Source organism: Eretmochelys imbricata, chromosome 1, assembly GCF_965152235.1.
Source record: "Eretmochelys imbricata isolate rEreImb1 chromosome 1, rEreImb1.hap1, whole genome shotgun sequence".
Classification (NCBI taxonomy): domain Eukaryota; kingdom Metazoa; phylum Chordata; order Testudines; family Cheloniidae; genus Eretmochelys; species Eretmochelys imbricata.
The window spans coordinates 39,757,999-39,773,716 of NC_135572.1; the positions used below are offsets into that span (position 1 = coordinate 39,757,999).

The 15,718-nt window shown below is 38.2% G+C and overlaps 1 protein-coding gene across 1 annotated transcript in view; it reads right to left on the reverse strand.

The window, feature by feature from the left end:
- Positions 1–2,772: 2,772 nt before the first annotated feature.
- Positions 2,773–15,718, reverse strand: part of RDX (radixin) — a 93,823-nt gene continuing 80,877 nt past the window's right edge. Inside the window, exons 10-14 of the mRNA XM_077808999.1 lie at positions 14,917–15,047; positions 8,883–9,043; positions 6,866–6,958; positions 6,203–6,454; positions 2,773–5,149 (exon numbers count right to left, since the gene is read on the reverse strand). Coding sequence (XP_077665125.1) covers positions 4,985–5,149; positions 6,203–6,454; positions 6,866–6,958; positions 8,883–9,043; positions 14,917–15,047 — 802 coding nt within the window. The 3' untranslated portion in view covers positions 2,773–4,984. The remainder of the gene's footprint in view (positions 5,150–6,202; positions 6,455–6,865; positions 6,959–8,882; positions 9,044–14,916; positions 15,048–15,718) is intronic.

Sequence of the window (15,718 nt, forward strand, 5' to 3'; positions counted from 1 at the left end):
TGTTCTGATTTTATAGGGACAGTCCCGATTTTTGGGTCGTCGTCTTATATAGGCTCCTATTATCTCCCACCCCCGTCTCGATTTTTCACATTTGCCATCTGGTCACCCTATCCACCTATGATGTATTCCTTAAACATAGCCAGATCAAGAGGCAAATCAGTCAATAGAGATCACCAATTATCTGACAAATTTCTTCAGCTGAAACAAAGTCAGCTGAGCCACAATTCCTCTCACAAAGAAGTCCAGCCTAAATATATCATTGGAAAAATTAAACTGGGCAAATTGTTTTGTTGGTTCCTCTGGAAAGTCAAATTAACAGTGGAAATTAAACTATGAACTGTAAATCAGTGTTTTATTATTCAGTATTAATCATGATTCATGTTATAAGCTGATCCACAACTGGTGTCAGGAAGAAATATTTCTCTCCCCTTCCCTATAGATTATATGCATTATGGGGGTTTTACTTCCCTGAGGCATCAGTCATTGATTACTGTTGAATATAAGATACTCGCCTTAGATACCATGATTAGAGATGCCACAAAAGCACTTAGACTATAGGTCTCATTCATCATGAAAAGTCCCATGTTTCTAAAAGATGTTTGTCAAGATATTCAACTATATGGATTGGGCTATTTCCATTTACTTCAAGGAGCCTTTGATCAGGCCTCTTGTAAGGAAGTTTTAATTTTTCTATCACATTTTAAAGAGATACTATCCCAAGGATAGATTACTTCTTTCTGAAGGCTAGAAACAGCTTTAGGGGCTAAGGCTCAGTTATGTTTTTTGGTGAAGTCCTCCATAAATGAAATATGAACAAAACTGCTTTAGCATTCAGAAGAGACCAGGAATTTAGCTTCTCCAAATTTGAATAGATGTGGAAAAATGTTCCTCATGTTTTTCCTTTAGCAAACAGGTTTTGCTGATCTTGTTGATTTTAAGTCCAATACTTTAAATATGATTTTTAGAAAATAGAGTTTCTCCTCCTTAGAAGCTTTCAATTACTTTGAAACAAGACATTCAGAATCAGGAAACAGTTTTCTTTCTTTCATGGATGGGTTTGAGCAAATTATTTTAAATGACTCTGGAGACCATACTTTGAGAATGAGGAGAAACCAGCTTTTAAGCTGCTGTTTCAGGGTACTATCCCTATTCAGGAAAGCACCTAAGCACTTTCCTGAAACGGGAACTTACTTCAGCACAATGCTTAAGTACTTTTCCGAACTGGGGTCTAAATATGCAGAGACATGAGTTATAGAATGATATGGTCTTGGATTTCCACCGTAATTCCATTTTGGATAAAATGAACAAAAATGCATGAATGTGTATCTGGAGAACCTGTCAACAAAAGAAAATTTATGTTTTGGAAATATAACTATGAAGGGGAGAATACTTCTGAATAAGCTGAATTTCCCTCTCCACCCAACTGGGAATCTATTAAGTCCCTATTAAGTAAATTAACTCGGTGCACTGCACAGGTGCCAACACAGGGGCTGGAGCACCACAGGGGGGAAAAAAAAAAAAAGAGAGAAGATTGGTAGAGAGCACCCACCAGCAGCCCTCCTCTCAGCACCTCCCCCTCCCCACAGTGCCTTCTGCCAGCCCTGCTGATCAGCGCCTCCCACCCACTGTGGATCCATGGCATTCAGGAGGCACTGGGGGGGAGAGGGGAGGAGCGAGGGCAAGGCACTCGGGGGGAGGGAGCAGAGCAGCAGTGGGAAGAGGCAGGGCGGGGAGGGGAGGGGCCTTGGGCGGACCTGGAGGAGAGGTACATTAGAAAGTCGGCGCATATAGTGGACAGGGAGTATGGGAACGTTTCTAGCCTCCTTTTCTCTCTTCCCCATGAAAGAAAAATACCTTCAAAGCATTTGCCTCCCAATGCAACCAAAATATTCTGAGGTTGGCATACCTATGCGGGAGCACTCTAACAATGGGGCATTTGGAATCCAACATTTCATCAGAAAGGGCTCTAGTTAGGGGAAAGGACAAAATCAATCTACATGTATGGTAGAAAAACAAAAGCATATATTGTGTATTATATGGCCTTTCATTTATTTTAACAACTCTGACATATCTAACAGAATGGAGGGCTCTGTGTTCGAACCCATGCAAGGCCAAAGAGAAATGTGAGTCTGAACAATATGTCAACTGAGAGGAAGCCCGATTCATGTGCAAATTCTTTAGCAGATTACTTTGTCTAGCCGTTTTTGTGGAAGAAGCCAGAAGCAGTGCATGTGCTCCACATTAGTGAAGAGGATGGTAGAAAAGGCAAGCTTGCTTATAAATAAAAAGCATCTTTAAGCATCTCTGCATTTGAAAGAACTATCCAGATAATATATGCCATGTTAATAAATAACATTAAAAATAATAAAAATGTTAAAGACAAGCCAGTGACCAATTAAACTAAACTTTACTTTGCCTGAGGCTAAGTACAGTTCAGGCAGTGATTGAAAGTTCTTACATTACCCTGCAGCTCTTATGTGGCCAAATTTGATCTTCTTGTCTCAAAAGAGCCAATTTACTCTGATGATTCATATCCTCTTGAATCAGCAATCACCAGTTTTTCCTCCCAGTTGTAGGCGGTAATTTCTGAAGCAGACTATTATTCTTTGGGGATTTAATTTAAAACCATTTTTATTTTACTTTGACCACAATGTGAAATTTTAAGACTGATGATGATCTAGAAGTTATTCACTGCTATGAAAAAAGCTATTGCAATGAGTTTAACAGATTTGCCAGGGTAAAGTACTTTAAATAACAACAGTGGACCTCAAAGAAATTAACTGTATCTCTTTATTGTTAACCAATTCATGTTATCCAAAATAGTAGATGTAATTGTAGCTTAATTGTACAACACAAAACATGATGCTAAGGGGAAAACATGTTGAAATTTACTTCACCAAGTACTCATTAAATGCATTCATAATAGCTCTGTATCAATAAGTGTTCCCAACTATTGGTAATAACCACTCTGGATCATTGTGAAAATCTACATTTCAAATAGTTGTTCCTGGTTATTTAGAAAAATTCACACAGCTTTATAAATGGATTAGATCCATTTTAATTCTAATCTATATATTGTAGATTTATGAACAACAAATTTAACTGGTATTTCTCAACATTGATAAACTGATGTACTAATGTTAGTGCACACACTTCAGAAAAAACCATAAAAACCCACTGATAGCACAGTATTTCACCTGCTATGGCAAGTGGTTCTAACACTTTGGAAATTCAAATGCTCATGCAGGAAGCCTGAGATACACAAACTGTTCTTTCAATGCACTGCAAGTAGAAACACTAGACTTCCACCAACCCGTGTTTTGAAGTATGGGCACAACATTTGCACACCAGTCTTTTCAAGGTTAACCAGCTATTTTTAGCCCCACAACTCAAAATATATTAAATCAACTTTATACCCTTTTCCATATCATCCCATAGTGCGTCTTTAACTCAGCAAAATCAAAAAAAGCTCAGTTGAACTGTTCATAAATAACTTGAACCTATTGTGTCTGAAAAAATGTTTAATAAAATGGCATATTTTAATAGATAAGTGTAAAATTTATGAGTGCATAATACCAAATGGAAGATTGCTGAACCATCCTCAGAGAAAGCAGGGCTTTTTCCAGCTAGACACTAACCAGGGTACTATAAAGTGAAGAATAATTGCAGTCCATGTTAGTTGTAAAATAATTTCTTAATTTATAAATTTCTTAAAGGAAAGACTCACTTTCTATGAACTATTTGACCCTCTAAAATTAAGAAAATTCTCTTGTTTAAATCTCCTTTTCCAGAGTTTGAGACAACTGAGCAACAATGATCAGACATCAGATACAATAACAATTACACACTGGCATCATTGAGAAATAAAGCTACAAGCCTCTTTTTTCCCCCAATTATGGGTATTTTCATTTGGTAGAGAGAAACCCATAAACACAAGCACATTCCACACCCCTCCTGTAAGATAGTATACCAGTGACAGGTTACAGTTTTAATGTATATCATATAATTTTATAATTTAAGTCAACAAAAAGGCAGTTAAGCAGTATTTAGCACTATAAATCCTTCTTGAAGTAAAACAAAATCTTTTTATAGTATCATAAGATGAAAGTCAATTTGCACACTCAAGTTTACATAGTGTTTGAAGGACCAGTCATCATATATATAGTAGTGAGGTAGGATACTGTCCCCTCCTTGGGACTGATGTTTTCATATGCTCCCTTGCCAGAAAGGTCCAGGTTTTTCTGATTGCAATTAAAATAATAATAAAAAACCAGGATACAAGATTCTTATATCTTGTTTTTCTTTTCTTTGCTTTATTAGAACATTTCTACACATCTAAAGTGAAAAAGTAATACTTATTTAGGCCAATCGCAGACAACTGCTGCCTACAGGTAGTGTTCCATTTTAAAATCTCTGCTGGAACCTACCACCTGCCATCTAGACCTTTGTGAACAGGTAGGCAAAGAAAACCATCAATGATGACAGGACATGAAACACCCAGAGAATTCAGCTCTGTGAAAAAATGATAAAGTCAGCAATATCAAACTCCTAAGGAGATGTGGCTACATGGGAAAATGTAATTTCAAACTGCATCACACTGAAATAGTATCCATCAGTTTTAGGTTCAGATCTAATCTCCTTTCTGACTTTGTGTTTTGGTAATACATACACACTTGACAGTCATGATAATAGTAAGTGCCAGTCTTCAAGAGAACAAGCGGCACAAACTATGAAAATGGAAAATAAAATGTAAGACAATGGAAACCTTCTGCCCCCATTCCTTTCTCCCTCCCCAAAAAAGCCAAAGATGACAGACTGCCTTATTGTTGAATGGGTTCCCCTAAATTTGTCTTTTTACCACCACAGTCAAACTGGTATAAGTGCTTTGGCAAAGTGGGGTACAATCTTCAAATCTGCAAAGGCCTGCTTTTTTCTCTGTTGGTGGTTCAGCTTTACGAAGAACATATATGCAAAATAACAGCTCTCACATTGCCTCAAACTCATCAATACGCTGCTTTGTATTCCCTTGTCGGATTTGTCGAAGAGTCTTGTACTTGTCACGACCTGCTTTAACATTCTCAGCATGGAGGACATCATTTTGTGTTTTCTTGGTTTCATCTCTGGCTTGGGCCAACTCAGAACTTAGTGTCTGTGGGAATAAAATATTTGAGTTTCAGCATTTTCGCTCCTCGGCACCAAGACTTAGGATTTCCTGACAACATATGATCTACAGTCTTGGACAGGGATTTGCTAAATGTGAACTATAGGAATGCTTCCTGCTATGCTCAAGAAAGAAGTGAAAATACCTGACTGTGCTGAAGCTGTTAGATACATCATGCAGACTGAGAGGTTAACAAACCTGGAGGCAAAGGGTCTTCACATTCTAATATCCAGGAAGAAAATTCTAATAAGAGCAAGGGAACACAGTCTGATAGGAGAAGCTAGGGCTTTACTCTAGTTTCTACTTAACTGAAAGGTAGCAGCTATTTACTTCTCTGCTTGAGTACCATGACCATCACTGCAGGAGGATATTTACACAATTCAGAAAATATTGTTTGTTGGTAAAATACTGATACTGAGAAAAAGTAGGAGCTCACGTTCGTTTTAGTATCTTCATAGAAAAATGGTACCTTTATGTTGTATTAATAAATTGTCCAATGACAGATTACTTTTTAAAAAAAGGACAGAAAAAAATGAAACATTATCTTCTAGAGTCTAACTCTTTGAATGGAGATAAAATTCTCTCCTAACAGGTTTATGTTTTTACTTTGCTTTTTATATTTCTAGATACTGTGAGTTGCTGCTGAGAAACGCAAATAATACTCACTGAACAAAACACCAGTTAGTATGGTAAAACAATTTTTGGTTCAGAAATTAAAGGATTAAGTTTTAAAGATTATAGTGTACTACAGGGGAATTTACATTTTTAATATTTGATTGTAAATATTTGTGGTAGTGCAGCATCACATTTATATGTACACTTTTTAAACTATACACAGAGTATGTTATTCTACTCCAAGTCTTATTTACTCAGTTTTGTGCAGTTTAGTTACAAATCTAGTAAGTGATAAAATATGCGAAGGAAACTACACATTACAGTTTCACTTAAATGTGCTGCTTAAATACACAAGATTTTCAGCTATTAAGGAATAAAAAACTGAAGGCTTAATTATACCATTAATGCAACCACAACCTTCATTACCTGGAGCTGTTTCTTAACACGTTCATTTTTCTGTGTCTCTGTTACCCGTTCTTCCTCACTTCTGTGGTTCATGACACCATCAGAAGACAGTTCTGCACTAGCTTCAGCATTGTTCTCATCATGTTCATCATGCTCATTCTCTGTTGGAGGAATAACTGGTGGTGGAGGAGGTGGTGGTGGTGGTGGAGGAGCAGACATTACAGTCTTCAGTTCTTCTTTGGTCTTTTCCAAATCCTCTTGGGCTGCAAAAGCCTAAATAATAATACTAGTACTTAGCATTTATATAGTTTCACCTTCAAAGTGATCTAAAAATAATCCAAGAATTAAAAAGAAAATAGTTTAAATGTCTACATATATGGTAACCACTCCTTCTGTACACTAGCAGAGTCATTTATAGACTGAAACCTGTGAGGATATAAGCCAGAGTGGAAAGGAGTTCTGATGACAGTATTTTTCTCCACATTGATTTATCGCTCAGTATTCTGAAATTAAATAGATATTTTGTATGGTTTGAAGAAGTTGGAGGACTAGGTCTTTTGGGGTGGGATTTTCAAAGGAGCCAAAGGTAGACATGTACCCAACGTCACTAAATTTCAATGGGAACTGTGCACCTAACTCCCTCCTTTGAAAATCCCAACTTAATACACAATGAGAGTTTATTACTTTGTGCTGCCATTCTGAGGCTTCCTCTTCCTTCTTCTTCTTGGCCTCCTCTAGAAGTGCGATCTTGGCAGTGAATTCAGCAAGTTCTGCTGCCTAAAAACAAGAAAATTAAACAAGCAGAAAGATTAATTTGCTACTCATTTTTGGCTATGCGTAGAAGGGGCAAAGCTTTTGCTATGCTTTAGGCTAGAAGAATTAACTAGGAGCTCAATCACTAAAAGTACTATTTTAAAAGGTACAAAAAATATGAATGAGCTGGGAGAAATTCTATGCTGCACCTCACAGGAAGCATTGCCTAGTGAGGAGGGCTTTAAGTCACCTTTGTACATCCCAGATTCTGAGCTGGCTGAGGGCTGATACAGCCCCAGGTGTGAATTAGAACAGCCCCAGGAGCTCCTAACATTTACAGAAGCCTTACCTGGGCTACCTACAAGCTGGCACCACAGTCCAAAATCTCGGGCTTGTCTTCACTACTGAGGTAAGATGACCTAAATTACGCTACTCCAGCTACATGAATAACGTAGCTGAAGTTGACGTAGCTTAGATCGACTTACCGCAGTGTCTTCACTGTGTTGCACTGACGGGAGACACTCTCCCGTTGATTTACCTTAATCCTCTCAGGGAGTTGGAGTACCGGGGTTGACCGGAGAGCGCTCTGCTATTGATTTAGCAGGTCTTCACTAGACCAACTAAATTGACCCCTGCTGCATCAATTGCAACAGCGCTGATCTCATAGAATCATAGAAGATTAGGGTTGGAAGGGACCTCAGGAGGTCATCTAGTCCAATCCCCTGCTCAAAGCAGGACCAACCCCAACTAAATCAAATCAAAATCTCCCAACAGTGAAGACCAGCCCTCAGTGCTATGGTAACTCTCCTTCTCACTCTCAGGCCTATCTGTTACAGATGGGGACTGCAGGGGGTCAGGGTAGGGCTGCTCCTACACTGGAGGAAATTCTCCCTGGATAACTATGGTGCCTTTATAATATAGTGTGTACAGGCCAGGGCCTGGAATCAACCTACTATATTTTCTTACTTTCTACCCTCAGTGATGGAAAAGGGAAAAAACTTACATAGTTGTAGTCAAACATAATATTTTCTTAAGCTTAATTTTTTCCCATTTAACAGAAAGATCAGCCTCTCAATGGGATGAAAATGACTGGCTATCTTACAGTGAAAGAAACTAAGGGAAGCCATTCTGGTTCTCAACCAGATGAACCTGAAATATTAGGCGGGGGTTTGTTTCAGAGTGGCTATATAGGACATATCTGTGAGGGAAGCATACTATGGCTTCCCTGTGTCTGCTCCCAAATCTTATTTTCTGCTGTGGGTAGCAATACAGTGGGAGATAGCCATATTCTGGCAACTTCTCAACAGTGATCTCTATGATAGCAGAGTATGCTGATGTATGCCACCTATACAGGTAATTTTAGTTATTATGAAAAAATACTTCTACATTCTGGGTGGGATTTTCAAAAGCGCTCAGCACTGGCCAACTCTCCTCCCAAAAGAAGTCAGCAGGAATTTTATGATTGATTTCACTGGAAGCAGAATTAGGCAACACTGAATTTTCCTGAAAACTCACCCTGAAATTTTAATGTACAATTTCTTTAAATAATACAAGTATATTAGTGTAATATGGTCCCATAATGAGCAATCGAGCACAGCATGTTACCAGACACTAAAGGACTGCAATGGCTCCTGGAGGTGACTGTGGGAAAACCTACAAAGGATGTCACTACATGCTCTGAGTAAGATATTTCAGTATAAATTCCATTTGGCATTTTAAATTTATTATTAATAATGAACAAGTCAAACTATTGTGATTGCCACTTATGTAAAAGGTATCAATCTGCTTATCAAAGCTGGAATCTAACGGTCAAGATAACTTACAGGTACCTATGTTCCATCAAGGAAGAGTATCTGTTTCTTTCAACAAAAAGGTAATTAATGTCAAACCACAAAACGCTGTATTTTCAACTTATTGAAATAACTGTAACTTGATTTCAACTACTTACTAGCTGCTCCTGATTCTTCATCTGATCAGCAGCCTGTTTGGCTAGAGCAGCTTTAGCCTCTTCTGCAGCTCGACGGTCTTTTTCCAGGCGCTCTGCTTCCTCTTTTGCTCGCTTTCGTTCTTGATCCAGTTCTAGAGCTTTTCTTGTCTGTTCTTCCAGCTCTGTCCAAAGGAAGGTTCACAAAATACACTGTTCGTTGGTTTTTGTACTGATAAATATAAATGTATCAAATTTTATATTCTCTATTAAGTCAATAAATTACCAAACTGTAAATTATTTAAAAAGTTGGCCAAGATTTTAGGGTGACTAAGGTTAGGCTCCTAAAGTCCGTATTTAAGCACCTAAATAAGTGGTCTGATTAAAGCCAATGGGAGTTGCTGAGCATTCAGCACTTTTGACATTCAGGACACATTTTTAAGGTGCCTAAAGCTAGGCTCCTTTTGTTTTTAAATCTTGGCCATTATCTTTAACTGTTCATCACATAGGACTTGATTTTCAGAAGCCCTGGCAGTTTACAACACAATTTGCAGAGAATAAGAGGTGGGGTGGCTCAGCACCTCTGAAAATTCTTTATCTCCTTATTAATAAAATAAGGCTTAAAGATACTTTCATCTCTTTGGAAAGGAAAGGCGTATATGTTAAATATTTTGCCATGGCATTTCACATAACCATTTTAATACAAAAGATAAGTGAAAAGCCATAATATCCCACTAAAATGGGTAGCAACCATTCCTTATCCACAACAGAGGAATCTGCTGGCCATTTTAAGTAAGCATCTCTACTACTAGAAGATAAGAGCAGTAAGGTTCAGAGAGCTAGCCCCTGGAAAACAGTGTTTTAACAGAATTTATGCCACAAAGTGCGTATTTAGGTAATTATACTCTTTCATTACCATGGTATAAGTGTCTGGGTTTAATTTGGGCATCTGCAATTAGTTTTGCCTTTTCCTTTAGGTTACATTTGTGAATTTCTTTTTTCTATTACGTTGAACTTTCAAGAAAAGTTATACAATCTTACATTTTCAGTATGACTAAATGAAGTCAAATTGTATAGTCTGTCTAAATGTGACTAGTGTCAGTTTTCCTAACAATGTAAAGATATTTTATGAACCTTAGATCCAAAAAACTTTGATATTGCTTCTCTGCAAGAAATTAATTTACTATCCAGAGAAGCCAAATAACTTCAATTTCAAAAGGGAGTGGATAGGAGAATTTTAATAAAAAAAGCTATATTGTTTTAAAAGTCATTTAACCGCCAGTTTATCAAAATATTGTGAGCGGGAGGGCAGAATTGTGATAGATGTGAAATACAAAGGAATTGATAACTGAATCTGCCAATCCCATTAATTCAGCAGAATATTTTAAACAGTCATCTACGAAAGAACATCATGTCATGCCATGTCTTGTAGTAAAAGTTTAAAATATTTTATACTTTATCCATTTTTGGGTAAGTCAGTTCCCATTTGCCTTCAGCTCTCTCAGGATAGACAGGCAGTTATGAAACCAACAAACCACTATTTTGTGTGGAGCGCTGTGAACATACTGAGAGAAATCTCAAGAAATCCTGGATCTCCAATATTGAAAAGGGCAGGAATTTATACAAACAGAAAGCGTGCCTAATCTTTTTACTTAAAGGGAACTGAAAATGCATGTGTAAATACTAGCTCATTGTACTGAGGGAATAATTCCAAATGTGGCAATGCTCTCTCAGGAGGGTGTGTGTCCACTTTTCTAAATTTATTATTAAATTGATAGAGATCTCAATGTCCACTTTAATATTAGACAATAGAACAGATTCTTAGATTTTGAGAAAAATGACAAGAAGCAAAACTTAAAGTTACACATTTTAAAATTCCATAACATTTATTGGACACCTTCTTGTCTTAGTTGGCAAAGTGCAAAACTGACAATTATTTGAAGTGCGGTGGAGCTAGCGGTAATGTCTTTTGTGATTTGGCAGACAAGCAATAATAGGACTAGGGATTTACATAACTTAAGAATACGGAGCAGCAAGTTACTAAGAAACTCCAAAATAGTTACGTATTTTCACCAATTTCAAAAATAAGACATTTAAAAATGTATTCTATCAAACACAAAGAGGCTTCCTTTGTGAAAATGGACAAAAATTACAGTTCCAGCTATAAAAGATTGATATATAGCATATATATATATATATGGCAGAAATCGCTGTATATATGTGATTATTTAAAACAAAATGAAAGAGACATGTAGAACTTAGTAATATGTGAACATTTTATTTCATATTAAAAATTTCAAAAATAAAAACTGAATGTATTGTTTCAGAAGGTTGCTGGAACTTGTAATGACTTGCTGGCAGTAGGGAAGTTTGAAGTGAGGACATACTTCTTTTATTTGTATAGTTTCTGTTTCACTTTTCTTTTGCTAATTTCTTAATCAGTTTCTCCTTTCTATTTTCTTTCCTTTATGGTAGATTTCTATAGATAAATATTTATTACTATTTTTATTATTTGGCCTACCTGAATGAAATTTTTAGTTCCAAATAATTTAAGGATTATGAAGAATCAATGCTTTAAAAGAAAACTGGGAATAACAGCCACTGGGAATAATATTAGAATAGAAGCAAGACACAGTTTGGCGCAATGGTTCCAGGGTAAAAACTTATTTCTAGCAGATTATATAATTTTTAAAAATCTACTACAGTACAAAGCTAAGTGCTTTTATACTACTTAATTCCAATTAAAATTATATTTTAATTTTACAGTGTTTCAACAGTCCTTTTCAGTCACATAACTCACCTCTAAAACTTAATGTTCTTATGCCCTAATACACACTCTTGTGTACACTCCTTGTAGTAAGATCATTCAGTAAATGATCACAAAATTAGAAGGTGGGGATAGCAGCACTGCCTATTATTAAGGTGCCTGATGCTTCCCATTATAAGATCCTGTTGTCAAAGTTATATGCAACTGACAAATTTTAACTGTTCTAGCAAAAATTTTCCACGCCTAGTATCTGCCTTAAGGCTGAAGTCTTTGGAGAGTTAGAGCCAAAATGGTTCAGCCATTTCTGAGAATGATGTTAGCGGCCATATTAAAAAATTGCAGTGAACTTCTATAAGAGACATTCTACAGTTCCCATGATTTGGAGAGGGGATTTGAAGTTTGCCAGGGGCCTAGCTGTTTTGTCAGGGATGTGTTTTTTGCCATCCTGGTGAAGTTTCACCCAAATTTGGCCAACTTGAAAAATTGCAGTTTGCACATGCTCAGTAGACAATTATTACAGCTTCACAACTAAATTCTCCAAATATTCCAACCACCCTGTTCATGTTCCAGTCTAGGGATGCAAGGGCAAAGCGGGACTCTCCCTGCAACTGCTGCTTGTGGCTGCTTGGGGCCAGTTTGGGACTGAAAGCTGGGAGATTGTATTCCCTGAACTCTCAGTGCTCCCTTAGCTGGGCTCAGGCACCATGATGAAGGAGGCTGTGCAAACTGAATCCAGAAAGGACAAGAATCAGACCTAGTGTAGGGAAAGAAGAGAGAAAATGAGACTGGGACTTTGGAGATTGGGTGGGGAGAGACTTGGACTGGCTAGGCTAAAAGACTGGCAGCCAGAGTGGGGGAGCTGGGACTAGTTGGGCAAAAGGGTTGGAACTGGGGGCGAGGAGGAAGGGGGCACAGAGGACACTAGGGGCCAGATCTGCCAAGGAGACAGAATATGGGGGAGAACTGGGACGAGGTGGGCAAAGGGACACGGAGCTGAGGACGAGGAGGCTGAGATTGTTGAGAAAACTCAGACAGCGAGACTGGGGACTAGCACAGGGAGAAATAAACCAAGGAGGGATGACTGGATGCAGGAAAGAGGGGAAGATTACACATAGATCAGATTAAGAGAGATTGGGAGTGGCGAGCCCAGTGGGGCAGACTAGAACTGACTGGGCAAAGAGACTGGGATAAGGAAGAGGGGTGGGGAATAAACAGTACTGGGACAAGGACAGGTTGTAAGGGACAAGGTGGAAGAGGCAGGCTTTGAGGGAACTGGGGCAGAAGAATCTGTGACACTGGAGCACTGTCTCCCGAAACGCAAGATTTCTGAATCTCACCATTCCTCTGTTGTCAGCAATACCTATGAAACCCACTGGCAGTGTCTCATCCATCTTGAACACTGGTTATGTAGAGGATGATAGCCTACTACTATCAGTTACCGCTTTAGCTCAAGTGGCTGAGCTCTGTGTGGTGGTTCTAAAGATCAACCAGCTGGGTGTACATGATGCATTTGTTTTTTCAATTTGCTATTTTAAAAACCTAGGTATAATCACACACAAAATCCTACATTAAAGGAACATTAAGGTTTAAATTTGAGCACTCAAAAATGAAGACATGCCAGAATTAAGGTTGTCTGTGTAACTGTAATTCAGATCCCTGGTATGCAATGCACTATGATACAGTCTTTAATTATATGATCACAGGACCTTGTCTCATTCAGTGCAGAGGATGGATGAGTAAATCAGGGTAGTGTAATGAAGGAGACTTGTCTAGGCCTCAGATGGTGCAGAATTTGAAGGGTATGTAGTGAATCAGGCAGGGGATTGCAGGAAGAGAAAAGATGGTGTCACAGTTAAGGTAGTTGAATACTATCCTGGAAAACTGGATTCTATCTTTGCTTCTGCCACAGAGTCCCAGTGTGGTACTGGACAAGTCACTTAAACTAAACATGTCACACGTGGTGGTAATTGTGTTCCTCATTATCTGGGTGCCCCAACTGAGATGCGAGGGGTATGATTTGCAAAAGTACTGAGTTCTCTCAGCTGAAACAGAAATCAATAGGTGCTGTGCTTTCATCATATAAAGGTAACGGTAAGTACTCTGAAAAATCAGGTCCTAGGCACCTGAAATTGGACACCCCAATTTAGTACATACGTTTGACCTTAACTTTCTATCTGCCTCAGTTCCCCACCTGTAAAATTGAGATAATACCACCCCTTAACAGGTCTTGTGGAGATTAATGTTTGTGAAGCGCACACATACAATAGTAGTGAGCATCACAGAAAAGCCTATGAAAAAATTAATAAATCTGTCTTCAGAACAGAGTTTGAATCACGTGCAGAAAATACGGCTAAGGGCCACACTCTTTTATCCATGAGAACAAAACAAAATATTGAAAAATGGCTCATTCAGCGAGATAAGGCTTCATCCAGGCTGGTAGGGTTTATTCTTCCCAGACTTGAGACTAGGTCAGGATAAAACCTTAAAGATGCTGGCCTAGGAAAGACTGTGGGGCTGAGCAACTTGTCAGCTGCAGCCCAGAGAAGACAGTGACAGAAACACTAAGAGAGAGACACAAACTGCAGCAAGCAGGCTGCCTCTCCCAGCTTAGAGATGGAGTAGCTGGGCAGAATAGAGCTTATTAAAGTTTTCAAGGAAAGGTTAGTATTTAGGTAAGGGGAAACTTGTGTACAGAACTTTGTTCTATCCCTTTGCTCTGCATGTTAGGTACCTTTGGGTGCATAAATAATGCTTTGTTTCATTAGGCTGTTTTTGAGTCACTTTAATCAGCTGCTGTCATAGGCTCTCAGAGAAAAAGAGCTTACGTGGTTAGTAAACAGGGGACTGCAGCCCAGAGAACCAGACTAAAAGTGGTAGGACTGCATGGTTGCACCTAGATGGGGTGAAGGTAGCGAAACCTATCTGCAAAGGGGTGTCCTTGAGAGGAACTAAAAGGGTTCTGAAGTGCATGACACAAAGCTTCTACAAATTTGCAGCTAAGAACACAGAGAATTATACGTCTTTTTAAATGAAATTATACATTGTTTTAAACAATTCAGTGGTACACAATTAAAGTAGCATATAATTCAACTTCTAAAAAATGCTGCAGTGTTTGAACTACAAGTGTCAGTGAATGTTAAAATCAAAATTGTATACAAAAGTGTCCATTAGTAAAAAAGTCATATTAAGTTTTGTAATTTTTATAAACAATCCTAAATTGTGGAACTAAAACTATTCAACACTTCTGCAAGGATTGAAATAAAAGGGATTACATGATGAATGAGAGTTTACCTTTTTGGGCCTTCATTGTCTGTTCTTCAATTTGTCTTAAGCGCTCCATTAATTCTTCTTTTTCACGTTCTATTCTTTCCTTTTCCTTTTCCGCTATTTCCCTTTTTTTCTTCTCATTTTCTAATTGTGCTCTAAAACCAAAAAAGAAATATATTACACAGCTGTGCATGAGTGCAAAAGGACTAAATTCTGCTTTCATTTACACCAGTTAAACTCAATTGAAGTCAAGGAACTTATTCTCAGTTCACGAAGATGTGTAAGCAAGAGCAGAATTTAGTACTAAGTGTTTCAGATTCAGTTTATCCTACAGATAAGTGTCAATAACTCAGTTATAACATTATTGCAATCTGGAATGTAGAAAGACTCTTAACACAATAGAGCTACAGAACCTGGGTCAAGGCTTGGCCAAGTTACATCCAAGGGTTTAGTGCTATTATGGCCAAGGTTCTGGTTTAATCTTTGCTGAAAATCACAACTGTGATTTTTAAAAGGTCAGAGAAAAGCCACGTTGTAACTGGGTTGAACTTGTATTGTCAAGGGCCCTTAGAGAGACAAGTTTTAAAGAATTAAGCAAAAGAGAACAAAGATATTTAGCAACAGGAATAGCTTTGAGAAATTATTGAGCTTTCCACAAAGACAACGTTTGCATGTTGAAAAGAGAAGCTTACTCACCCTGTGCAGTAACTGTGGTTCTTCGAGATGTGTGCCCCTCTGGGAGTGCCACCCTAGATGTGCTTGTGCCCATGCACCTCAGATTGGCGATTTTAGGGTAGCAGTGTCTGCTTGGCCCACGCACGCATCC